At 45.0% G+C, this 27,670-nt stretch overlaps 1 protein-coding gene across 3 annotated transcripts; it reads right to left on the reverse strand.

Moving 5' to 3' along the window:
• Nucleotides 1-447: 447 nt before the first annotated feature.
• On the reverse strand, nt 448-27,400 carry HECA (hdc homolog, cell cycle regulator). Of its 3 annotated transcripts, XR_008465521.1 has the most exons (5): nt 27,139-27,400; nt 10,866-11,906; nt 7,596-7,750; nt 3,754-4,869; nt 448-695 (listed from the first exon to the last, which is right to left on the reverse strand). XR_008465521.1 is itself a non-coding variant. In XM_054195808.1 (4 exons), exons 1-4 carry the CDS (start codon nt 27,371-27,373, stop codon nt 4,705-4,707), a joined length of 1,596 nt encoding a protein of 531 aa, XP_054051783.1. In that variant the 5' UTR covers nt 27,374-27,400; the 3' UTR covers nt 448-4,704. The 3 variants fall into 3 exon arrangements, 2 of the variants coding, with proteins under 2 accessions (XP_054051783.1, XP_054051784.1); XM_054195808.1 differs by having other exon boundaries at nt 448-4,869; XM_054195809.1 differs by lacking the exons at nt 448-695; nt 7,596-7,750 and having other exon boundaries at nt 4,704-4,869.
• Between the last annotated feature and the right edge of the window lie 270 nt (nt 27,401-27,670).

A 27,670-nucleotide genomic window follows, 5' to 3' on the forward strand; every position in this document is an offset into this window, starting at 1 on the left:
CTTTTGCCTCGTGCTGCCGTGCTGCGTCCTCCCCTACAGAAGCCCTTCTGATATTTCTCAGGCAGCAGAGGGCATATTTCCATTAGCAGACTCAACCAGAAGCGAAGCCTTCAGCACTCCATCCTCTATTCATCCCCACCAGCAACAGGCGGCACAGCACTGGGGTGTTTCCGAAACGGCTCCCGCAGGACACGCTACGCTGCAGGAGGAGCATTTCCAATGTCAACAAAGTGAACAGGACTCCTGTTTTGCAAGGGGACACGTCCCACCCCACCCCACCTTCTAGTATAGCAGTCTTCAAAATGACTACATCAAAGCTTTGTTTTAATGCACACTGAAAACTTGTTTTCACTGTGCCCTTTAATATTTAAGGCAGCTAGAGTAAGTCTCTCTATAAAGAGCAGGTGGAAGAAAGCAGGCAAGAGGGGGAAAGAAGAACCCACACTGTTAGCTGTCTGGTATTTATTACTTTTTAATACAGAGAAGTCACAACAAAATATTCTCTAACAACACACGCAAATGATATCATAACCAATTATTTTAATTTCATCAACATTCATTTGCTATGTACATATTCTTCCATCTGCAAAAGTGCAATCCAAGAATGTCTCAACAAGAAACCTTTAGGGACAAATATATTTTTGAAGGATTTTTCGCAGCAGTGGCCTTACAACATCATGTTTGTCCTCGGTTACCTGGTACAGCAAAATGAAGAGTACGTGGGGGGAAAAAAAAAAAAAAAAGAAAAAAGAAAGAAATTGGGTTAGATGCCTCCCTTGTAGGAATATTCCCTATTTTCCCAACTAAATTCATTGTGAATACACTGCTCACTACTAGAGATGTTAATGCAAATAGACTATAGGATAGTCTATGGGCTGGCTATAGAACACTGTAGTTTTAATGACTCCGCAGCATTAGACAGAACAAGAATTTCAGGCTGTTCACCTTGGTAGATGTCAAATTACACATCAGCATGTAAAAGATGCCCATTGTGTTAGTTACGGTTATCAAAATGTCCTTTTAAACATCCTACTGATGGATGAATTCATTTTTACACATCCAAAATATGAAGTCTATCTAAACGCAAGCCTCTCCTATGGAAAACAGAGTTAACTACTGGAAAGAAAAGCATCTGCACATGCAACTCCTATTACTATCACAAGGAGTATCGTGCACTTAAGAAGAGTAGAACGAACCTCCAAATTCAGAGGACTGTATTCTCGTTTACAAAACATATTTCAGGCACAATTTAATCTGACCACAGGCCAGATTAAAAAGAACACACAGCATCAGAAAAATGAAAGGTAATGGAGAGTAAACTTCAGGCAAACAAGCAAAGCAAGCAGCTCCCTAGCTAGGGAAATTATTTCCCTTTTGACACATTTAAAAGCTCGAGACTACGTCCAGTGCTCGTCAAGACAGACAGCAAACCAACTGCAGTCTAGTTTAACCTCTTCAGTAGACATTAGGTCCCAAAAAAGTTACTTCTGCCTTTCTACTTAGGCAAAGCCCAGCTGAAACTCTCATGGCCAAAGGGTGGGCCTGACTGCTTGACTGGAACCTGATGCATATTACAAAAAATACCACATTTTGCAGTAACCCAAGACCAGTTTTCAGTACCGGCAAGAGCAGAGAAAGCATTCTCTACAAATTAGGGGCAATTTACTTTGGAGTGAAAGTTCAGAGGAATCTTTCTGTAGCTCAGCTGGTTTCCGTCAAGGATCATTTTTACTGTGCTGCATGTGCTGCTAGCCTCCAGTTGAGAGATGTGTTTTGCAAGAAAATAGGCATTTCCTCAAGCAGTAGATAAGACTCACGTAACAGCAGAATTAAAAGAAAAAGCTGATGGAGAACTAAATTGTTTTCTTGGATAGATTTGTGTGTAACCCCTTGTCACTGCTAAGACTTTAAATATGCTTTCCCCTTCCCATTTTCTCTGCTGCGTTCTTGGTTTTGACTTGAATATACTGTACAACCTTTCATACACTTGTGTTTTTAAGGCTGGCCAAATTCCCTTTTTCCATGTCTGCTTATTCTCGATTGACACACATACATGTCTGGAGAGGCATCTAAGTGCTCAAAGAACAGAACTATAAATTAACCTACCCTAAGGAAAGCAAATGAACAAGTATTTAGAAGGACTCCAGATTCCACATCTCCCCAACCATGTGCATTGTACAGTGACACCTCCCCTTGCCAAGCGCATGAAAAAGTGGGTAGGCAACACCATGTAGCCTATGTGGGAATCAACACCCTAAATTCATGGCATGACTGACTAGCACTCAAGACCAAACACTACAGTTACAGACGTATCCTTTAATTTTTCTCATTACAGGAGCTTTGTCTTTGCTGCGTGGTTTCAGGCTGTTGGAACAGTCTAGCTGTTGTCTATCTGGTCTGGTTTTGCCAGGCAATGCAACCCCAAACCTTGTTAGCCACCCTAACTCCATCAGGTTGCTCAATGCACCATCAAAGCTAAAGGGCTCATCCTCCCCGAGGAGTTAATTCACGTTATAATTTGATTGTTCTCCACAAGGGAAGTGTACACTGCACAGCTAGCCAGGTTTTATCTGTTAGACACTTTCTTCCAGCCCAGGTGTGCCTGGGCCAGCTCCTGCTCCTATGGTTACAGTGCTGGTCCCACTGCAACTGGGCATGGTGTAACCTGGTTTATGGTAGCCAAGCCAGGACAACATTAGAACTCTCCCAAGCTCCTTCCCATAATTCTCTCTAAAAAGGGAACAGGTTTTTCCAAAACTGTCACAAACAGGAAACAACTGCACAAAACTCCACGGATGTGCTCCAGAGTTGAAACTAAGCACAGGAGCGAGGACAGAAGGAGGGGAATGCCAGTGATGAAGGGTACCACAGCCTTCGGACCAGCAGCGGATCACCAGTGTAACTGTACGAGATAGACAGTCCGGATGTGAAAACCATTAACGTGAGCTGACTGGCTTCGAAGGACATCACCGCTCAGTAAGTCATCTGTGCCAACACAAGCCCTCTGTGCAGCTCGAGGATTACTTGAAGAGTGGCTAATGCTAAAAGGAGCTAACTCTGCAGTGAGGACAGCCAGGAAATAAAACTGTGAACTTGGCATTTTTATGCACAAAGAAACATGGCTATTCAGTTTCGGGTTTATGTGCACATTAATTTCTTAGCAGAAACAGTAATTCTCAGTCCAGCATATGAAAAGCCTTTTTGGCTCCTGACTTTTTTGTTTTCTTTCCCAGGGTGGCAGAGTATCAAGGCCATTTTCAATATCATGATTTCAACAGATACGCTCTTTAAAAAGATTCTAATTTGGGAAAACAAAAAATCTTCAGAAGAAACAAAAAATAATCCCACCTCGTAAACAGAAACATAACCCACACCTCTCGAGTGGACAAACACTCCATAAATACACTATGGAGAAAGGCAAAAAAAACCAACCTCCCCTAAATCTCAACTGGCTTGAGAAACCAAGCAAGAGATTAACAGCCTATTTTTAAAATTTTATTTAAGGAAGGGAGAAACGAGAACCAAGAAACAACAAACGCAGAGTCTACAGGGCCAAGCCCTCTCATAGAAATTCACTGCCTAACGCACAGCCTATTATGCACAGCACAGAGGCATATAGAAAGTAAATGCGTTTAGTCTGCTGTCTTAAAAAGCCTCCGAGTTTTTAGATCCTGGGACTTAATGCAATTTTGAAAGACAAAGGTGCAGCAATTAATTGTTTTAAAAAGCGATGCTATGCTTTGTACTCAGTACCTCTCAGCTCTTACAGGTCTGACAGCCCAGATCCCATTTCATGGTCCTCCTTCCACACCAGTCTCACCAGTCTCACCAGTCTCACCAGCCCGCAGCAGGCAGCAAAGCCTCAGCCCCAGCAGACGCATACAAACACAACCCCATTCTGCTCAGCCTGTTCCTTCCCTAAAACGTCTGTGAAGAAACACCTTTAAATAAAGCATTTTAAGATCTCCGGCTTGTTTTGGTATGATGACCTGGCTGGGCACACGGCAGCCCCGGTGGAAGCAGCGCTATTGCCGTACGGTCCGTCCGTAAGGGCAACGCACGTCAAACGCACACGGCAGGAAGACGCTATGCCAAAAAAAAAAAATTAATAATTTGTTTCAAGATTGCATTTTCTGGCATACAATTACATTCACTTGTCACAATACCTTAGCTTACCCCATCTCGGGAAATCTGGAAGCAAGCCCACTGAGGCGACTGGCAGCACGGGGCCAGCTCCTGCGCCTCCGGGAACCGATGCAAAAGGCTGAATGAATTCAACAGTAACGGGATGGTTTCTTTCCAAGGATTTCCCATTCCCACCGAGCTGGAGGGACCACAACCCTACACAACCACCCACTTTCCAACCGGACGTATTTCTCTGTCTCCCCATGCCCTTCCTGTGAACTGTATTACAATTATACAAAAAAATAAAACCAAATCATTTTTAGCTGAACTTTACCCCACACTCGGGATATATTCAAAGGCCATTAAATTGGCTTGCCTCCAACCTTCACAGAGATCTTGTCAGGAGGATTCTGGTTTTAACAACATATATATATACACATATTAATATGTACACAGACAAAGAAGCTGCTCTTTCAGTTAGAAAAGAAATTAAATTTCATCACAGAATGAATCCTATAAAAAGATATGTAATAAAGTTGAAATACCCATAAAATAGCTATTACTAAAGCAAAGCTTTCGTCAATAAGCCTCCAAAACTTTAAATGAAGAAAATGGCTTCACGAAGTGGTAGTCTAGGTTTCCACAGTGAGGACACTGCTGGACGTTGCTGTATTCAGAGAAATACTGCATGCCAATCCGTACATCTATTACTGGCTTCCCACAGTGCTTACAGTTCAGTCGAGCCTGTAAAAAACAAAGAAACAAACAAAAAACCCCTTTTGAAATAACCAGATTCACCTCCGCACCTCACCTGCGAAAAAGAGAGCATCGCACGCAGCCCCCTGCCCTGCCCTCCCCTCGCCGGCAGGAGAGGGGGCACGTCAGGAAACTGGCAGCCATGGGATCTACCGGTAAGGACATTCCTCAGTCGGACCGGGAACTCGCAGGCAGACACAACGTTTTTCACATTAAATACCACCCCCAATTTCTGGAGAGTCAGCTACCTCCCACTCTGGCTGACGGGAGGCAGGGAATTTCAAAGTGTACGTACACACACGATTGTTTTGTGCTGATTAATCTCCGAACCAATTTCTCAATCCCTAGCACAAGAGGTACTGTCTCAATAAATCATAAACGAATCCCTGAAGCGAAGAGAAAAATTTTACATTTATGCCGTGCAAATCGATGTTTGAACGTGATCTGTCTATGAAATAGATCGGCATTTTAGTCTTTTGGTTTAACAAATGTATAACTCGATCTACTTTATCAGCACGGCATGGTATTGTATCATCTTAGGTATCTATTTAAACATTTATAAACCGCATCAGGTTATACAAACCAAACATCACTTCAAGCGCACAATCCATTCTACAAAATCTAACCAAGACAGGACCAACGTTAACGGGGTGGATATGAGAAATAATCAAAAGTCAAGGGTGAGGACAGACTGTTACTGTTCCACAGCAACAAAAAAAAGTAAGTTTTCAGAAGAAACCTAGCTGAGAAACTCAGCCCATTTGATGTAAAGAAAGCAACAGGCGGCATGAAAGCTCAGCAGGCCATTTGAAATGCTCAAGAGAAGCAGAAGGGATTTGGGACTGTAAAGGAGTTTCAGAGTAAAGGTGGCAAATGAGCAGCGAGGGCCTGAGCTGTACCATAGCTTAACCTGGCAGCCCAATACACTAATGAAAGCTTCAGCTCTTCACTGAAAAAAACCCAAAAAATTATTTTCTATGGTGATCTTGACTTAAGGAAAATTTCCTGGGATGAGGAGAGGAAGAAATTATTAAAGTACTATTACTGTTGAGATAAGACTCAAAAAGAAACGAACCGTGAGCTCCACAGCCATCTGCTCTGCTTGAAAAGCAGAAATTCTAAGAAACACAATCTACTAGGGCACGGATTTGTGTTATTTTCTTAACCAAGGTGTTGTTTTCCCCCTTGCTACTGCCCAGCATATCAGCTACCTGCTAGTAACCTGACAGTGGCTGCAATTCATCATCCTACGTGCACATTTGTCATGTATAATTAAATATTTTGAAATAAGGTATGAAATTATTCAAAATAGAAATTAGCAAGGCAATTCAGAGTTAAATTATATACCATATTTAAATGTCATTCCTCTGTATGCACAGAATCATCTGTAACAATCACGGTGAAACAATAATGCGCATTATCTGGCAATCACAGTCACTGCAGCTAATGATTTCATAGTTCTATTACTTACCATGTACTGTCACACTGTCCATTAATCATATAATTAAGGCTCTTGTATAGTGAGACCTTAATTCTTGTCTTGTACATTCAACAGAAGCAATTCAGATTTAAATTTGCTGGCTTTTACAAAACTAGCAAGTGTGAATCAGTATTTTTTCTTTAAAAATCCCTATTTTAAAAAAAAACAATTACAATCTCAAGAGGCACTAAATTTGGAGGTACTATCTGTGTCTTTAGTTATAATTGTTACCAATGTCATTTTAAGCAGTAGCAGCAATGCCACTTGTCTTTTGAGCAAAAAATTTTGGTAAGCATGTTAAATTTAAAATGAAATGGCATTTTGCATACCGACAAAGTTGTATTTTAGATTGCTCTTAAGCACGCACATTAACATGAAGCGACCATGCTTTGAACAAGCGCATCTCTGCGGGGCCCCTGTCCTAACCCACTACCACCACCTGCCTGTCCCAAGGCAACAGCCCACTCCGGAGCATCCCTAGTGGACCACTGAGCCATTCCCAGACCAATGCTTCTTCCATGGCTGTCTACCCCTACCTGCACAACAAAAGTGCTCTGCCCATCACACGGAATACTCTCTTGGATGCTGGCGATTCTGCTGCCTCAGGCACGTGTCTGCTCTGGAGTAACCCCAGGCCTTGGATCTTTCGCACCCAAGGTATGGATTAGGTGAGCATTTAATGAAAACGAAGCTGCTTCAGGCTGTGTTGGAGTACCATCACCAGCGTCAGTCGCAGCAAAGATGACGGAGAGCTGGGTAATCTCCAAGCACAAAACCTCTTCAGACCTTTCCGTTCCCTTGGCTGATACACAATTATCTTATGACAAAACACGATTCAAGCAACTAAAAGAACCTTGAATACATATAATGTCTGCTAAAACTGGGCAATTGTTATTAAAATACTACTGGAATTATACCTGATGCCAAAGATACTTGCTAGGGATCATCCCAAGCATTAGATTTAATTGTGGATGCACTTAAAGGGGCTTTATTTGAAAACTTAAGGATTAACCACTGACCACAGCACTGGCTTCTGTCTAGCTACAGGCTGTCGTGTCTCATGAGTTAAAACAAAAGGACAGGGACTCAGTCAGCTTTCTCGTGTTGCACTCACAGGTACAGGCTGGAAAAGAAGGATGGAAGAAGGGAAGGGAGAAGAGATACACAAACCTTGGCTTTATTTATCACCAGTTGAAATTTCACCTTATGAGTCTTATTTACGTACGGTACTAACCTGACAACAGGGAGATGCTGCCAGAATATCGTAGGTATACATAGTTCCCAGCTGATGCCAGCTTCCATCCCATCGGGACTTGCACTTAATGCAGATAATTTTGTGAACCCCTTCTAAGCAGTCTACACAAACAGCATAGAGGTGCATAAGCCTTCCTGTGGACAGGAAAGACACTTCTTAAGGAGACTAGAACAGAAGATTGCAACAGACATTTCCTGCAATGTGTTATCTGCCCTTTAGTGATACAAATCACACCTTATTAAAAACTTTTTTTTTTAAAGAAGGGTAAATGATAAACTAAAAAATGTTTCTCTATGGGAAATACACAGGGCTTGACCGAAGCTACTTTCCATGGATGCAAAACTCAGGAATTAGTCACCACCCTGCCCACCCTCCCATCCTCCATTTGCTGGTAGACCTTAGCAAAACATTTTATAAAAGGAGTTGCGGAAGCTCCATGAACAGATGCCAGGTTAAGCCATATGATCAGCTGCAGCGTTTCCAAAACCAGGATTGTGCCCTAGCTTCATCCCCACCTGACAGAAGAAGTGGAGAAGTGTTGAAGCTTATTAACAAGCTGGGTACAGATCCATTTAACAACTTGCCAAAATCTTCCAGCAAAGAAGGAACTAAGGACCTAATAATCCTCATGGAAAAAAACAACAGCCAGAAGAGCAATTTTCTTTTATGTACTTTTTCCTGACCGTTCATTAACAGAAAGTATATTTAAAAACATTATACATTACACATACACCGACTTTAACGCGCCGTTCAGGACTACAAATCTATTGAGCTCTATTGTGACCTTAGGCTCCATATGCACAATGACTTTCAAAACCTGAGTTATATTGACTTCCATAAAAATCAAGCAGCTCAGACTTGAAAACGAAATATTTTCTCTACACAAATGTGACAAAACTCACCAATGCAAAATCCAGGATGCCAATTTCACACAAAACAAAAAGCCCTACACAAATTACAAACATCTGGCATCTAGATTATGTCCGATTTGTAGTGATTTAATCGATCCGTAGTTTAATAGTTGGCTATTGGAAGTGGGCTGACAGAGAGTACTAACTCTGTAATATACTGTATTTTGCACTGCTATATAAGACAAAGCTAAGAAGTAATGCAGCTACAGATCAACTACAAAACAGGACTGCGTATGATACGTGTTTATTTCGGATTGCAATTTGTGCTCTTTAGCATCAAAGTACTGAACACATCACAACCTGTAATTTAATGAACACACATATCTCGTACCTCTTCTAGATAAAAGAGAATAAAATATTAACAAATTATGATTAGTCCATACCAGACACTTTCAAAATTAGTGGTCTGGGTTTTAACTTATTTTGGTTTTTAAGCCAACTATTTTAGAAAAATGAGAAGAAAAAAAACAAACAGACTCTTCTTAAAATATATATACAAAATAAACTTGCTAGTATGAGCCAGTAAAAAATTGAGTTATTTCACATTGGCGTGTTCGGCTCTAGAAAATGTGATGTGATGAGACTAAAGTGCAAACTCGAGATTGGAGACGTTCAAGTAATTGCACGCACAGAAGTTTTGTGTTGTGCAGGAAGACAAAACAATTTTCCCCATGTGAAGTTCTGCACTGTTCCCGCACATTAAAATACTGCATTCCCCCACCGCTTAATTTTCAGGATCCTTCTTATATAGGAAATGAGGTACCTGGTATCTTAAACATGCCTGAAATAAAAGAACTGATTTTCTGTACTGAAGAGAAAATAACACCCTGGAACAGCGCCTTGCCAAGCTTAATTTCATTTCAAAGAGCACTTCTGATAAGAAACCATTTTACCCAGGAAAAGGAGGTAAAAATATTAGCAATTAGTTATTCACGGCATCTCGTCCGAGCAAGTTTTTCAGATGTATCATACAATGGGTAAGGAGCAATTAATTAAAAAAAAAATAATTTCGCAGAGTTTCACTCTTAGTGGCAAACGTTAACAAGCGATGAGTTTCACTATTACTAAACCAACTATTAGTACTGGTAAAACCACAAGCACATTGTGCGTGCCTCCCCACCAAAGCAAACAAGTGTCGTTATCTCACAGACTTATGTTCTGTTTATCCTGGAGCTTTCTTAGCTTGCGTATTTGCCTACCGCTTTTTCTCCTTAAAGTACATTAGGCAAGACAGAAACGATAATGTTAGCACGAATACAGCTTAGTGACTTAGTGCACAGTGATTTAAGGAAAGAAAAAAAAATAAATACAGTTTGTTGAGCAAAGGAATGTTACATAACACGTACTATGACCATGCATGGGATATAAAGAATTTTATACAAAGGAGAGAAACTTAAATGTTAAAATACCTCTCGTTAGTGCCTTCCCAACACACTTTTCAACGTATAAGTCTATGTTTTTGAACACCAAACTACGAATACTTTCTCTGACTTGTTTTGGCCATGCTGGCTGCCAGCAGGCTGCAGGACAGGCATGTTTTGCCATGTACCACCCTGATCGTTTAGTTTGGGGCACAGCTTTTGGGAAGAGCTGAAACGCATCTCAGGACACATCCACTTGTTTCTCTAAGAGAAAAGTAATACGTGCCTTGGTCTCAACTCAGCTCGGAGCTGGGACATGATCAGGATGCAGTCCAAACCGGCAGGAGTTTGGAAATAAATCTAAAACCCTCACTGCACCATTGCTGCTTCAACCCACCATATGAAGAGCTTACTTTTACTACGTCCAACCTCTCCAGGCTGGTGTTAACACAGGCCAGACTATAGTCCTTTCCACATAAAAATAGTTTGCTGTAAAACAAAACTGATATTCTCTACTCTGAAAGCAGATGAGAGACATCTCACCTCACTGCAGGTACAAACATAACTTTCACCTATGCTGCAGCACAGCATGCTTAAATTTAAAAGGTTGTTTAAAAGGTTGATGTGTTACTTGGGAGTAAAGCTCACAACAGATAAATCAGCATGCTCACGCTGCAAAACCGATTGGCTGGAAAACCTTCCCATGGTGTACCTAGAAACCCGATGAGAAATCTCTTAGTTGTAAGCCCAAACACAAGGCATGGATCTTTCTACACAACGCTTGCATTTTGCAATTCCTTCTAAGTGTTTCAATCTGATCCATGTGATTAATTTGGATGCGACTTCAGGCTTTGCAGAACTGCTTAAAAACGCAGAATTGGGATGAAAATCTATAATGGAGGGGGGGGAGGGGAAAGGGCACAGAAGGCAGTTCCATCATTTAATGAAACCTAGCATGACTGACAGACAACCTGTACCTTGAAGGTGACAGGGAACATCATATTCAATCTCATCGTGTCTCGATGGGCTAAGGAACAGGGTCCCGTCCACCAGCGGAAACTGTTCAAACACTGGCAGCGCCCTGTGGCATAGCGCACAGTTTACAACGTTCCTGTGGCTGGCACTAAGAGCAGCAAGGATGAACTTCCGAAGGTCCTCCCCTTGGCCCACCTGGGCATCGTCTTCCATCCGCACATGGAAAGTATTCAATTTATGCCTGGGGATGTGAGTAAGCAGCTCGGATAGATCGAGCCTTCGCAAAAACTGCACAGGGGCATCGAAGTGTCCTGATCTATGTGCTTGCAAGCTGGCTGCCCCGTAATCAAAATGCGCGTTCCTGAACATGCCCCCACCGGCCATGTTCTTCTTATGGGGCTCCAGGTGAATGGCGTTCTTCAGAAACTCTCCTAAGTATCGCGAGGAACGAGGGCCACTGAAATGCGTGGGGGCAAGAATAGAGTACCCGGTGGGTGGGGACTGGCCGGGAGAGACACAAGGCGAACGAATGCTGTAGCTGCCACCCATGACGCCCTTCTCCTGGGAGTTCTGCCTGTCCATCGAGTGCCTTCGCTGGAGGTCATTACTCAAGCCTTTCTGCGGCTTGTTGGCCGGCCTGCCCTTTTTGGCCTCCTCTGCCGACTCTGCCATGGATCTTCCCGTGCTCTTCTCCAACACTGATTTCTTCTTCTTATCATCCTGCATTCGCTTCACCTGGTACCAGTCAGTGTCCTTCTTTAAATGACCCTGCCCACACCGACAAGAGCAAAAGCGAAAAGCCAGGTCATATCCCTTCTTTGTCCACATGTTTTGGCGACACTGCTTTTCGTTCCAGCTCCTGGCTCTGCCAATGCAATTGAACTGGACGAGAATGCTGCTTTCCCACTCGTAGAAGCACTGAAGGTGCATCCAAGTGCTGTACGGACAATGCTCGTTGTTGCATATAACCTTCTGGTAGTCATCCTTCTCCAGGTCCACCGGCCTTCCAAAGCTACAGATCAGTGGAGTAGCACAAGGGGCTTCTGTGGAAGATAAAACAGATACATCAATAACTTAATGGGCCGCTTATTGCAATAATTCTTTAAACACTGTGCCAAATACGCATGTGAGCTCTTACTCATGATCGGTGCTATCAAAGGGCCCACAAGCACTAGCTCTGGGTCAGGGCAAAAAGCAGCCTTTGCCAAAAAAAAGTTAAGTACGTGAAAGGAGATATGGAAACGGGGGAATAAAGAAACAAAATGACATTGCCGTTTGTTTAATATTCAAAGCCAAAGCACCTCAGAAGCATTAGCCCTCCTCAAGGGTTTGCGGATACCATTGCAAGGCCTTAAAAAGTAAGGAGAAAGCTTTGTGGATGTTTCTGTGGGGTTGCTTTGAAGCCTGAGAGGCAACATGGGGAGAACACAGAGAGATGTTTGTTTGAAAAACAAGCCGGCAATACAGCCTGGCTCTGCAATCACAGGGAGAGCAGGAATTGATCTTTTCTTTGGGACTGAGCAAGAGACAACAGCTAGGGAGAGAAGGAGGAGCAGAGGACTTTGAAAAGCAAGACAAACAGCTTATGCTTCTAGTACAGAAAAGACTGTCTTAGTTACATTGCTCAGGCAAACGTAGACCACACCACCATCAACCACCATCACTGACCTCCAGGACAGCTCAATTCGGCACCACAGACAGGTTAAGAAAGCCAAATGCCACGTGTCTTTTATCAGCCAAGTAGCAGCCTTTGCTATACCCTTGAGTAAAGAACAGTTTATTTCAATTCTCTCCCTGCAACAATGTCAGCTTCTACACAAAAATGTTCTGCATTGACGTTTTCCCCTCCCTCACCAAAGTACCACGGACTACACACAACTCCCATTTCTGGCTGCTCAGTTGCAGCTGGGAGGCACAGAGAGGACAGGAAATTTTCAGTTGGAGCTTCTATTGGATCTTAAGAGTTTCTAATTATGAAGTTTTGAGATGCCTACTCAAGTATTACAAATATTTCTCCTCTGTATTTCTGACTTCCTACTTCCTCCACTTCACCAAAAATCGCTGCTCCAACAGGGCTGGCAGGCTGCCTTTTAACCTCTGTATTGCCGCATTCAAACACAAGCAAGCCTCTTCCATGGTCAAGTGCTGTCTCCCCGCCAGGCGACACAGAGCAAACGGCTCCCTGCAGTTCCCCAGTCTCAGCCAGAGCTCCAGGACGTGCAGAACAGGTAGACCCAGCCTTGTGGAGAGAGGCTGCCGTGATCCAGGTTTTTCTTTTTTTCCTTGGGGCTTCAAATTTCTATCTGATAAGCAGGGGGAAAACCGCCACTCGGTTGCACTGCTTTTAATCTCGTTCTTGTCACTGCTAGCACAAATAATACGGTGTAATTTGCAGCGGGATAATAGGTTTTACACTGCTACGTCTGCTTTTACTCAGACTCTCGGTAATAGACACACATCCTCACCTGTCCTACAGCAGCAACACACAAACCAGGTGCTTTACGACAACAGATCTCTGCCACGCTAGTGGTTTTGCCCCTTCCCAACAAGTTTTTCTTAAAAGGCTATAAACAAGCAAACAAACAAAGTCTTCAAGGTTACCTTCAATAAATTCAAGATAATGGTAGCTCTTAAGAGCTATTTACCCAGAGCACGAGAAAATGGGCACAAAGAGCACGAGAAAATTTTCTCGCACAATTCCCTGGAAGATGCCACATCCTCCACCTCATTTCTCAGCCTCCGTTTCTAATGCCAGAAGCAGCACAGTTACAAGGAGAATTTTCTGCAAGACCTTTCCTTCAGGAACTGGCCTATAAACTGCAAGCAAAGCACATTCCCAAAAACATTCTCTTAAAGCAAAAAAAGCATATTTAATTTCTTCAGTCATTAAAAACAAATTACCAAATTGGAGAGAACAGAGATAAGAAAGGCTTTCCCTAGGCAATCTTTGGAATTTCCTTTTATCCATCTGACACCTATATTCTTACTAGCTGTCTCAGGTCTCTGAAAAGCCCACTAAGAACATGCAGGTTTTGAGATGCCTTTGAGAAGCATGAATTTTATTGGTTACCAATGAATAATTTTTCTCCACGTTTTTTACTGTGTGCTATTGAGTATAATGTCACTGGCCAAGAGCAAAAGTGAACGACCACTTATCTGCTCTGAAACAAAATCTGTCACTTTACCGGTTCAGAGAGTTCTCCCACCCATTCTCCCAGGCTTGGATTCAAGGCACGCTATGCCACACCAAGCATCTCTGCAAAGTTTTTCTTCATCGTCAGTCATCCTTTCATCATATTTAGGGTCTGAAAGTATAGTTCGCAATTATAGCATCCTTATGCAATTTATGTCAGAGAAGCTAGTTACGCTGAAACCGCCAAAGGCATATCATCAGAAGTCAGATGTGCAGCAAGATACCAGAGTTACCAATACGAACACTTCTCACGTATGCATTTCCTGTATTCATCTATTTTGGTACATATTCCTTTCCACCACTGCCAGGAGGCAGGAAGAAAGGAACATGCCAAAAATCCACTTATGCTCCCCCTGTGTTTCAGAGTGTAAATGTTCTATCAGTCACAGGTATAATTATAGCTGACAGCCGAGAAAGTTACTATACAGGCAAGTCTAGAGATCTCCGCTTTAGAATAAAGACTTTACACTTGTTCACCCATACTGGCATAGTTAACTGACTATAAAAGAAACGTGTTCCCTTGATTAGCCTTTGAACATGTTTTTGGGTTTGGATGCAAAAGCATGTGATCTCTAGCCCCCTGAGAAGTTTACAGCTTCTTCATTATGTGGGCAGAAAATGAAATTAATAAAATAAGTGGCTGAATAAAGAAAAAATTCACCACAGCCTGTGTATTCCACAGAACGTGTCCACCATTATTTGATTATGATCATGTGCTGGGTGTCTAGAGGTTATTGTAAAGGTGACTTTCAACAGATTTTTCCCCTTTTCCCTCGTTGGTCAATGGAAGGACTGTGGAATGAGATCTTCTCCAGCTTCTCCTTGAGAAATTACAGATGCCAGATTACCTGAAGAACCTCCCACACAGCATAACTATGAGCAAAAAAAAGCTTCAAGTTTTGGACAGCCATGTCTTTTTCAACATTTAAGTTGACTAGATGACTACAAAGTTTTCAGACGTTCCCTTATCTGATCTTTTATCTACTCAGTGTGAATTGGCTGGTCACACAACCACCAGAGCAAAAGCAGGTCTAGAGCAGCTGGAAGAAAGCAACGGAGTGAACAAGAGCCTTCCCCCACGCAAAAGACTCTACTGAATTGTTTTAATACGCTCAGTGGCACTGAGATGTCTTTGGAAAACGTCATTGCCAAGGGGAGAAGATGGTCCCTACTCACCTCTCACGGGGACTCACCTGACACTTCACTGCTGTCACTGTAGTAGCATAGGAAAGACTCTAGAAAACCAACAGGTCTCTCTGCCATGTTGCCATGCAAGGTTAATGCCATGCCAGTCAAAGCACCTGCTTTCACTGATACAGGTTTGTTATTACAGAGTCTGCTGTTTTGGAGAAGGCCTTGATACAACCACTGCAGTATTTCCACAATAGAAACTGAAGAGCCCACCATGGCAAATGAAAGGCATCTCAGTAGAAAGTTCTACCACTTATGTAGTATCCCGGGATTTAAGAAAGCAGAAGACTCCACTACGCGAAAAGCGTATAGAAATGTCAAGCCAACGTTTGGTTCTGCCTAATATTTCAAATTCCAGCAGGTCTATCTGTACAAAACAGACTGTGCAGGACTGAACATCCCTTGCAGATTCATGTCTCCTGCCAAACATAATCACGCCACATGTTCCTACATAAAGAATAAATGAGAAACAGAAAACAAAGCAATTTTTTGTGCAACTCTCCCAGTTCACAGCAACAGATATGCCTTAGGAGCGAGACAACATTCACATCACTTAGTATGGGAGCCACATTAGCAAATGTGAAGAGCTCTTCCCATCAATTCACACCCTTGAAAGTGCTCTGGGTTATTTAATCATCATTTTATAAAGGAGGCAAAGCACTTACTACAGAATTACAAAACTTTAAAAATTCTTGTTATCAAGCCCTTCTATTTCCCATTAATTAGAAATGCATTGTGAGATTATTCTTCAAAAAGCCAGAGCTGGAATCATTGTCTAAATGTTTTATGATAACAGTACAACAATTACTGTCAAAAGAGACAATAAAGGGAAGTAAATAGAAATTCAAATGGCCAAACTGCCCATCCACACTTGCAGCCCCAAGTTGTTTTGTCACCTAAATATAATTTGCTTCCAAGTAGCTAATAGCTCAACACATTTCTGGTTTCCAAAATTATGAAATTGAGCTTCAGGAAAAACGAACTGTACCCTGCTCTCAGGAGACTCAACCTGGAGTACTGCATCCAGCTCTGGGGCCCCCAATATAAGAAGAACGTGGACCTGCTGGAGCGAGTCCAGAGGGCCACAAAGACGATCAGAGGGCTGGAGCACCTCTCTTATGAAGGCAGGCTGGGAGAGTTGGGGTTGTTCAGCCTGGAGAAGAGAAGGCTCCGAGGAGACCTCGTAGCAGCCTTCCAGTACCTAAAGGGGGCTACAGGAGAGATGGGGAGGGACTCTTTATCAGGGAGTGTAGTGATAGGACGAGGGGTAATGGTTTTAAACTAAAGGAGGGTAGATTTAGATTAGATATCAGGAAGAAATTCTTTATTGTAAGGGTGGTGAGACTTTGGCACAGGTTGCCCAGAGAAGCTGTGTATGGCCCATCCCTCGAAGTGTTCAAGGCCAGGCTGGATGGGGCTTTGAGCAGCCTGGTCTGGTGGGAGGTGTCCCTGCCCATGGCAGGGGGGTTGGAACTGGATGATCTTCAAGGTCCCTTCCAGCCCGAACCGTTCTATGATTCTATGAAAGATTACCAGGTATCAGAGCAGCATCCATTCTCCCAGCAGGCCCTTCTGAAAGAATGCCTAAATGACCATAAAAGTATCTCTATTTTACCTCTCAGTTTCAAGATGGTTTTCACAGCCTAAGAGAACAAAACAAGACAGCGTGCAGTTCTGTGTAACAGAACGGCTTTGACATTTAGACACAAGTGCACGGCTGTAACAAGACAGGCTGCCAAGTTGCAACTACAATTGCACGCTGCTTCTTTCAACAAGCTATGTTTCCACATAAAAAAATAAATGTTTTCTCATATTCCACTGTAGTGATTTTGAGCAGTAATTCTGAAATTAGTTGCAAGAGGCAGCACATAAATGTCCTCAAAAACAGAAATAACACACAATATTCCAAACAACTGTACATTTGAGCAAAGATAGCTTATTGTTTAAACAAGGTTATGTTTTATGTTTGACAGAACTACCATAAAATTAACTTTTCTTTCAAAAATTAGAACATGACAGAAACTGCAAGGAAGCTGGTTTGAGTGTTTGGCTTTTTCTCAGTTTCTCAGTTCAGGTTTATAAAAGCCAGTAATAAAAACAAGACAGTTGAGATAAATCTCCTTCAACAACAACAAAAAAACCAAAACACCACATTAACTGGTTTCTACTTTTTATTAAAAAATAAAGAGGATATATGAAGACCACCCTTCCCATTTTATGACCCAAATGAAAGCGGTAGAACAACGGCTGCCTGCGGAACTTCCCTCTGGTGAAGTAAATGGAGGAGAATGTTGTTTACTTCTGTTTACACACCCATCATAAAACCAAAGATGCACGCAGCAAGCCAATTGCAGTGACTCCATGGCTTCAGTTTCGTGACTGCTCTCATTTGTTTCCAAGTCATCAATGTGGACGCCTAAAGCAAAATTCACTCTTCCCCCGCCACGTTCCCACATTATCCATTGTGTTAAGCACTACAGTTTTTCAGTCAGTGGACAGAAACAGATAATTATTTCCTGTACTCGTCAGCGCAGGTTTTAGCTCAGGGCAGAGACTGGCGATGGCTGGTAAAGCTCAAGGGAGGTGTTAAACACGTGAGGCTGGGGGCAGAGGAGGGAGAAGCGCGGCGGCTGGTGGGAGAGGCAGCCCTACTGTCATCTCGAAACAACTGTCAGGTGACAGTAGCTTGCAAAGGATCTGGAAAAAGAAATTATCTAAAAAAAAAAAAAAAAAAAGATAAGGTCTTGGCACTGGCTGGGCTGCAAGACACTTACTATGGTTTGCTTTTGGTCTACTGTTACTCTAGCATCTCATCGTCTACGCCAAGGACACTTCACTTGCCAGCACACTACCTAGGCCAGAAGGGTACGTGTGGGACACATACTCTGCAAATCAAACACTTTAACCTCTACCACCGCTTTCCCATGAACAGTGTTCTCTTCAGAATCCTACACAGCTAGGAATTGTTCACTCTGCCAGCTTGAACCAGAGCTGAGTCATTTCTGTGGAAGGCTACTCCCTACCAACCATCTGCATGAATCTTCTGAATTTCCTCTGCCATCAGCATAGCTTTATTTTAATTGGAGCCATACAATATTATTGTGCTAATACTGTAATGCAGCTGTAGAAAATAAACCACCACCACAACAACAAAACTGACTGAACAGAAAACTTGTATTAATTGTCCAATGTGTTTGCTTTAGTGAACCTTGCAATACAATCTAATATTCAAAGGATTACCAAGACGTGATAAAATGGTATTGCCATACGGTTAACTGGTTAAACAGTACAAATAATACGGCAATGCAGAAATGATCAGACACCTTCCTAAGAGCCTGAATGCAGCAGGAAGAATGCAATGGGAAAAATGTTTCACAAGTGGATCCAAAAGGCAGGCTTGGATCTTCAGTGCAGCAACTACAAAAAATAACAGCCGACAAACAGTAAGAGAAGCCTTTCAAAACAGCTCGTCTTATGGCTTAGATTGATAACACTCACTGATGGTGACTGATGTCTTTCCAAAACTTCTTAAGCAACCTTTACAGCCTGATCAAGATCAAAGTTTCCAGTCATTCTCCAGGAGGGAGGGGAAAAAACAAGACAGCAGCACCTGGAAAGCCACCTAAAACACAGGCTTTCTTCTGTGTCACGAAGACTCCCTCTTATATTCTTGGAAAGAGAAGCCAACGCTGGCAGTCCGTCTTCAGTGATCAATAGACAGAGCTCAGGCTGGCGTGACACCCAGCACAGACCCACCTCAATCACCCACGGAGAGGCACTGACTCCAGACAACCCCCACCGCAAGGGAAGTCTGGCTGGTAGCTTTCCACACGCAAGCACCTACATATTGACACTTAACATGCCCATCTGGAGCTCAATCCCACCCCCAAGAACCAAGTAGCTGCAGTCAGTGTTTACGCCCAGAAGGGACTTGCAAACAAAGCTGTAAGCAGCCTGGCTCTCCTTGGCACGCTTAACCCATGTGCAAGATGTCACCAGCTCTATTATGTGAGTAGTCACATGAAGTGATCATCTTCCCCTAGAAAAGATTTCAGGTAATTTGTAGCTACTAAACTATACTTCACCTGCTAACTCAGATGTTGGTACTCCTGGAGGGCTCAGTAGATGCTAGAACTGTCTCCATGCACTTCACTTACGCTGACTTCACATTTGGCCTCCAAGGGTGTCTGTTCACAAAAAATACCCCACAAAAGCAAGAAAGGCCTAGCAACTACACAGCAGCAGGAAGATGCCACAGAAATCATGAAGGCTTAACTCATACCTGCTATGTTAACACCTTCTAACTTACAGCACAGTCAGAGACAGTGCTTGTTCACAAAATCAGCAATTAGCACATGATACAAAGTCAGTTACCTGTGGCCCATATTCAACAACCCACTCCCAGCTTAGCCATCACCTCACCAAAGTAAGTCAGAAAGCCAAGAGCAAAACTGTACAAACTAAGGAGGACAGGCACTTACACGTGCACAACAGCTTTGCGGCTTGCTTACACAGCCGTGTGCGCTCCAGGATGGACCAACTGCCTACACCACCGAAACCCATCATGAGAATGCACACAGTCTTGTAGAAGTCACCATAACCTGTTCAGTTATCATCTAATAAACTTAGCCAGCTTCTTTCCATTTAGTAGCTGTCACCCAAACACAGAGAACAACTCAATCACCAGCTCTGGCTTTTGCTTAGGATGCACAGACCCTCTCTGCATAGGAGAAATCTTGCCCCGGCTTGTGCTGTTAATACCCTCAATCCGACTGAAAATATCACCAGTTCACCATACCAAAGAGAATAGGCCTGAGCTTCTACTTGTATCAGCATCAGGACAACTAATGCCAATGCACTCCTGATACTCCCCTGTGAATTCTGAGTTGTCTTAACCGGGTGTCACACGTCGACGATTGGTCCTCCGTGCCACAAGCAAGCATGCCCGGGCCAGGAAGACTCCTGTCACTCCTAGGGTGGATTCTTCTGGTGACCTCTGTCATGGTGAAGGCAGAGATTAGTGACTGTCTCCAGACTGGTGGGCATTAACGTGTTCTGAACATTGTCTGTTGCTTTGTCCGTGCATGAATCATCCTCAGAGAAAAGCGTTTCCACCATTAAATTCTCTCACTGTAGCCTTCCAATAGCTTTTAATACCTTGAAATGTTATAGAAAACTAGCCCTGGTGCTTCAAGAAACAGACATCCTAATAACTAAAGGAGACTCTAATGCACCCATCTGCCTTAGCAGGGGTTTTCGGGGCAGATTCCAACTCATGCTGGGAATAAAGAGATAACTGTGGCAAGCAGTAGATGCCCTAACACCAAGCACAGACGTAAACACCCCAGGCTGGACTTGCCCAGATTCAGAGCCAGCTAGCCACCAGACCCAGCCCAAAAGCACAAGAAGGGAAGAGAAAAAGCAGAAAAGGTTGCGTCAAGTGGTATCAGCACTTCTTTGAGTGTCAAGTCTAGGGATGTTTCTGTCATTGGTCTATCCTTCCCAAGTTTCGATATGACAGACAGTATTTTTATTTCCCACGCTGGAGGCTAAAGAAGCTGGTAGAATCTCAGTGGGAAACGGGAGACGCGGTCACCCTGGCTGCAGCACCCAGCATCTCTGCAAGACAGCAGCTCCTGCGTGTGGAGTTGTGGGTTGCAATAGACATCTCCCTGACGATGCTGTGCTGGCTCCCAGCCCTGCCCGTGTGCCACCCTTGGCATCTGTGCAACACACAGAGACCTCGACTGTACCCTGCTCCCAAAATGGGTATCAGTAGCACAGAAGGGGAGACGGGGAGTGCCAGGCACACTCCAAAGCCAGGCTCTGACTGAAGCCACCTCCTCTCCCAGCAGGCATCCAAGAGAGGAACAACAGCAATATCCCTCTCAAGCCCTGGACGGAGGACTGATAGACTCTACCATTGCAGGAGAGATAGAGAGAAAGAGATAAAGGTTAAAGTGAATGCTCTCAAGATAAATGTCACTGAAGTCTACCGGGAAATGCCAGTGCTCCACTCAAAATCCCACAAGCTTTCAAAACAGAATTACCCTCTCCAGTGACTAGATTACTGCTTCAAGAGGCCCCTTTGAAATTATTTGAATTTCTATCAAAACTGTTTAAAGAAAGCCCATGCCCTACTAATGCTGTTGTAATTTAGACACCTTGATGATTAGCTGGAGTATTTTGCCCTCAGCTGGATGCAAGGTTTACCTCTATTTTTTTCCCCTCGCAGAGGCTGCGGGAAGAAAAGCAGAGAAGGACGGACGTCTGCCAGTCACCACGGTACTTTAATATCAAAGGATGTCTCAATATGCAAGGCTGTAAGCGAGGCTGAAGAAAACTTACAATCGTCTCCAAGGACTAGAAATCGTTTTGTCACTACTTGTTAGATCACTGGGAGGAAGATACGAGACGAGTACAGGCAAAGCAACGAGTTCAAAAACTGTAGTTCCTCATATGAAAGCTAACAAACATCAAGCCTAACCCTTACTCATGCAAGCGCTACACTTGAGCAAATGACTAATCACATGAACACAGAATGCCGTCAGGGCACCGATAACCATTCTGATAGCAAATTACTGTTGAAAAAAAATTAAATGGGTGTGTACTTGCTTGCATGAAAGGACAGTATTTATTTTATTCAGTAATACCATAGACACGATTCCGTTCGCAAAGATTTGCGGAACATGAACTGCATTTGCTACAAGAACATGTAATTGCATAGTTTTAAAAATCCTAAGACTAACATGAAAGTCCTTTCGAACCCAATTTGCATTGATAGAGATAGTGTAATTTGCATCCAGTTGATTTCTGCAGTTAGAAGAACTCAATGGAATTATGAAGCAAAATGGTTTACCTTTAGAAAATTAATAGGTATTAAATTTTGTAGTCACTGCAACAGAATAAAAACTTAATTTTCCAGGTGGTCTCACTGATATCAATGGGACTGCCTCAAGCTAAGTAATAAGAAGGTGCCAATACTGAACATCACTAGAGTGCCAAACTGGAACTGGATGTTATATGCAGCAGGGAACATTTGACAGCAAATATTAATCCATGCTCAAATACTACAGCAATTCATGCTCTAAAAATACATTTTTAAATTAAATATTGCACTGACAAATTTTCTGGCCCTCTTTCACTACCCCACCTCCAGGATATAAATTTTTTTTGGGGGGGGGGTAAATCTTAACTGTTGGCCAGTCACAGCTTTCAATACATTAGTCACTGTCGCACTGACTGATTTTCTTCTTCATACACTTGTCCTAGATTAGCATTTTTATTTGTAAGTAAATCAGTCTCGCAAATTTGTGAAACCCAGGTGAAGAGCGAGCAGAAGCACAGCTGGCTGTTTTAAACCCAGGTGACTACAGACAAGTTCGGATTCCGGCGAGCGCGGCGGGCACTGCTTGCACAACCCCTCAGCGGCACAACACGGCAGGAACTCCACCCCTGGGAAACCATGCTCCAGTGAGACCTACTGCAACCACCTCCACCAGCTTCCCCACTGCCTTTTTTTTCCCCCTGAAAGATCTCATGCCCAGGGATCCTGTACAAATCTGACCTCTGGCTACTCCACCTGACAACCCACCAACTCACCAGCTCTCCCACTTTCACAGTTTAGGGGCTCACCTATGCTGGAGGGGAAAAAGTATGGGCTTAAAACAGGTGGCCAATACACCGTAAGACAGTGATTTAGAGACAGCCATGCCATATTTTCTGAGTTTAATTTACCTGATTACAATGAACCCCATGTTAAAGGGGAAAAGCACAGATAAGGAGAACCAGCTTCTCCTTTTTTCTCATCTTCTCCTAGCACCAACGTTGGAGAGACCAGAGTCACAAGGACAAGGGGATGAAGCAGCAAGATGCTAAGATAGTGACCATCAAGAGGAGGAAGAGGACTCAGGTCTACCAGACAATGAGACCAAGAATGGAAACAAGGCAAAGAAAATGGATGGAAGAAAGAAATGTAGGGTCAGAAACAACAGTATGTGGAGAACAGAGCAAGATGTTTATAGGATAATGGGATAAAACAGCTGGAGCTGACGGTGTAAAAGCACCGAGGCTCAGCGAGGCAGAAGCAGAGAAGGAATGTGCCACTCAGAGCCCTCAGATCTGAAGTAAACCCTATGGATTTTCCTCTTCTGCTGCTCAGGCCAAAGCATCCACAAAATGTCTTGCCCCCTCACACTCGTTTATGCCTGCAGATGAAGGTAACCAACTATTGCCATTGGGAACGCAGGTAATCCACAAGGCTGGAGTCAGCAGGGTAAGTGCACGATCCCATGGAGCTGCTAGTATAATTTTACATGATGACAGGCTCAGATTTCCCACTTTGGTTAAGAAAAATAACCCAGAAAATTAGCTAGAAAACTAAGAATTGATGAGGAATATCATTCAACCGCTCTGAAGACAGGCAATCGAAGAAATGAGGCTTTCTGCGACACTTCCATTTCCCTGTGCCCTGCAATAGTGTTAAATTAGTCCATCCCCCTCACCCATGACGTGTGCCTCATTCAATGCAGAAAATGGATGCGTTTTAGTCAAGAACGATTAACCTATCACATACAGAATTCCTGCTTCGTCTGATGGAAGAGGTAGGAAAGGAAGGCCCATCTACAGAACATGAATCCTCCTTGTGGGCATCATCCCAATACCTGCCGAAAAGTTACAGTGCAAGACGGAGAAAAGCCATCGCATCTGCTCAGTGGTTACGGTCTCCACCTTCCCGACTCCCACGTGGGAACCTAGAACCCTTCCATCGCAGCTTGAGGTCTGCATGCAAAAATTAAAACACCACCAAAAAAAAAATATAAGCGGATGCCCTCTTGGGGCGGTGGAAAAAAAATCAGCCTACATTTCTCAAACATCATGCCGAAAATTTACTGACACTTTAAAGGAAAATTGTGCAGGGATTGAAGATAAATTTGTCAAAATGTAAAAGGGAACAACATCTTCCCCCTGTGAAGGGGTGCTATAACGGCAGGTCCGTATGACACAGCATCGCTAGTCAGAGCTGCACAGAGAAGCCCAGAGGAAATTAAAAATTCTGTTTTATTATGGCATGTGGATGGGGGGCAGAAACAATACATGGACCACAAAATGAACTGTGAAGACTTCAAAAAAAATATCGGAACCACTACCCCTTCCCCAAGTGAAGTGGGGTCCGGATGGGACTGTGTAATTAGACTGTCATACCAACAACACGATGCAAAGCCAAGGTTTGCACAGACAATCTTAATTTTGCAGTTATTCCATCTGCTGCTTTCATCTCTGCATACTTCTGCCCTGTCACATTACTGAAAGAAAACAGGTTATGTTATTATGATCATCTACCACTTTTCCAGGGGAAAGATAAGAGTAGGAAGGCAGTAATACCAGACACATGCGAATTACTCTAGAACAACATACGGTGACGAGGCAGGAGAGAAGAGCGAGCCCAGGGACGAGGGACCCGTAGGACCAGCGAGCCTGGGCAGCACGAGTCACAGCATGCAGCCGCGCGGTCCAAAAGCAGCGCAACGAAGACCTTCCCTGCGCCCAGCGTGCTTAATCCGCAACCCAGATAATCTCCCATGAATAATCGAGAGTTGCCTGTGTACAGCAGAACCCTATTAACCTCACAACCCACTGCAGCAGGCCGCATCCTCTATAAACTGCTTAGTGATCAAGTAACCGTAAGTGCAGGGCCTCTTACAAACGTCTTGAGTCCAGTAATGGGATACTTGCCTCCAAGGCCCTGGCCATACTACGTAGAATCATTTCAGATTCACCGGTTTTGATGATACTTGGGGGAATCCATTATCATCATCTAATCTTTTCCTTGCACATGAGAGCCAGATCCCCAGCTCTGCAGCATGACAGGAGCAGTTTCTCCTTTCATCTCCTGAACCAAAACCGTTGAGAGCTTTGGACTTATCAGTGAGAATACAATTTATGACACTTCCAGCTCAGGATTACCTGATGGGCTGTAGTCAATGTAAAATAAAGCTAGCAACCACATCTGCCCCTCCAGCTTTTATGATGATCTGAAATGAAAGATGTGACGAGACGCAATGATCCTGTCAAGGCAAAGATCAGGTGTGCTGACCAGGCACCTACAGCAAACGCCGAAGCCAATGTTGTACCTCTTTTGGGGGTGTGGGGGGGAGATAAGGGAGGGGAAGGGGATTTGACAGAAGAGTTGAGGATGTTTCTGACCACTGAAATCACACAGAAGCAGGGAGAGAAAGAGAATAAAGGAGCATCTCAGGTTAGCTCTCGGGAAGGCAGCCTCAGCTCCTGAGGAAGCTGGCCAGCAGAGGGGAAGGACACATACATAAGGCACCTGGGACACACACTCTTACAGCTCAAGAAGAGTGACAACCTGCACAGCGAGCAAGCCGCACCGCCGCCGGTGCTCACCGGCATCACCTTCCATGGCACCTGCACAAGGAACAAGGCTTCGTTATCCCCATGCAAAACAGCCACACCGGGAAGGCACCTCTGCTTTCACTTCTGCTTGAGAAAAAAAGTATTTGGAAACACTGTTTCTCCCCGCCTTAAAAACTAAGTAAAAGCCAAGAGTGCCATGTGTGAGACACCACCTGCAAAGTGGATGTTGCACATATTACATCACCGGACTGAAGTCATGATAAAAATGCTCTAGAAATTCTCTAACTCCTGCTACTCTTTCTTTCCCCCCCCCCCCCCTTCCGCACTCACTTAGAACAGTCAAAAAAAGGCAATGAACCAACCCCAAAGCCAAAAAGGAAATTCTAAGCATTCTCCATGATTCTCTGGAGTAAGTAATACTCTTATAAAAGCAGGCTGGCAAGAACCTTGTGAGCTGAAGTGATTCGCAATTAATAGCTAATATTTCTAAGGAAAAGTTTCCATTAAATAATTCACAGGAATCGGACATCTTGAAAACCGGAGTAAGATTCTTGGAACTACCTTTGGCTAACAGCCTCCAGGCAAAACTACTGCCACCAAGCATAAAAGCAGTTGTAGCCACCCTCCCACTTTTTCCAAAGCACAGAGAGTAAAAAGCTGCAGTCCAACTTGGGAGGGGAAAAAAGTCAGGAGAAAAGAGTCTGCGCCGCAGTTTGTAGATCTGGCAGCAGACCTAAGACGTGGGGATTTTTGGCTTAGCAAAAAGTGTAATAAAATCCTAGCCCACCTTTAGTTTTAGCCTGAAATACCATTTTGCAGCAAGACTATCTCCGAATGCGGAGAACCGCGCAAGTTTCTGCAAGGAAACACCTTACCAAGAACTGCTGGGAACCAAAAAAAACCAACCCACCAACCGAAGGCGGCATAAAATGGTCGATGAGAAGGGAGCGCGTTCCCCTGACAAACCCAACTGCTGTAAAACGACAAATAAAACGGACCGAAAAGTAGGACTCCATTTTTAATCGTGCTGAAATAAAAGTCGGGGTTTTTCAACGCGGCACCGAACGAGCCGGGATGCGGCCAGAGCCGCCGGGCAAACGCACCTCCCGCCCGCCGCCGGGGATGCGCTCCTGCCCCGCTCCCGGGCGGAACCCCCCGCCCTCGCCCCGGCAGCCGCTGTCAGCACCGCCGCCGCTGAGCCCCCCGCCCTCCGGCGGGTCACCGGGCGGGGACACCCCGTCGAGCATCGCCCGGCCCCGCCGCGCGTTACGGGGAGATGCCGCCGGCGGCAGCGGCCCCGCAGGGCCCCGGGCGGCGCCCCGCGGGGTTCGCCCCCCTGCACCCCCCCTTCGGCCGGGGCCCGCCCCGCTCCTCCCCCGGCCCCGCCGCCGCCCCCGGGCTCCCGCCCGCACATCCCCTCCCGCCGGGCCCCCCCCGCGCCGCCCACACGCCCCCCCGGGCCGCCGCCTGCGCCACGGCGGGAGGCCGTGGGGCCCGGCCCCGCCGCTCACCGCTCTTGACGTCCCCGGGGGCCGCGCCGCCCGCCGCCGCCGCGCCGCCCGCTCCGCCGCCCGCCCCGCCGCCGCCGCCGCCGCCCGCCGCCGCTCCGGATCCGCCGCCAGCCCCGGCGCCTCCGCCCGCCGCCGCCGCGGCTCCGCCGCCCGCCGCCGCCCCGTTCTCCTGCTCGTCGCCGCTGCTGTTGGCGCGCTTGTTCTTCTTGCCCTTGCCGCCCTTCTGGTTCGGCATCGCGGGCCCGGCCGCCGCCGCCGCGGCGGGGCGGGAGGGCGGGCGGGCGGCGGCGGCTGCGGAAGGCGCCGCCGCCGCTACCTCCGGCTCATGGCGGGGCCGCGGCGGCCGCGCTGCGCTGCGCCGCGCCGCGCCCGCGGTGGGCGGCGGGGCCCGGGCGGGGGGGGGCCGGGCCGGGGAGGGCGAAAGGCGTGTCCCGCTCGGGCGGCCGCCGCCGCCCCGCTTCCTCCCGGAGCAGGCGCGGGCGGCAGCGGGAAGCGGAGCGCCTTGTGGGGGGGGCCGGGGCTGGGGCTGAGC

Source organism: Rissa tridactyla, chromosome 3 (assembly GCF_028500815.1).
Source record: "Rissa tridactyla isolate bRisTri1 chromosome 3, bRisTri1.patW.cur.20221130, whole genome shotgun sequence".
Lineage (NCBI taxonomy): Eukaryota > Metazoa > Chordata > Aves > Charadriiformes > Laridae > Rissa > Rissa tridactyla.

Coding starts and splice junctions, on each gene's coding strand:
- HECA (XM_054195808.1), bottom strand. CDS start 27,373: ATGCCGAACCAGAAGGGCGGCAAGGGCAAGAAGAACAAGCGCGCCAAC. Junction 7,751..10,865: donor TGTTCCCTGTCACCTTCAAG/GTACAGGTTGTC, acceptor TCCTGTCCACAG/GAAGGCTTATGCACCTCTAT. Junction 4,870..7,595: donor CAGCATCTCCCTGTTGTCAG/GTTAGTACCGTA, acceptor TGTTTTTTACAG/GCTCGACTGAACTGTAAGCA.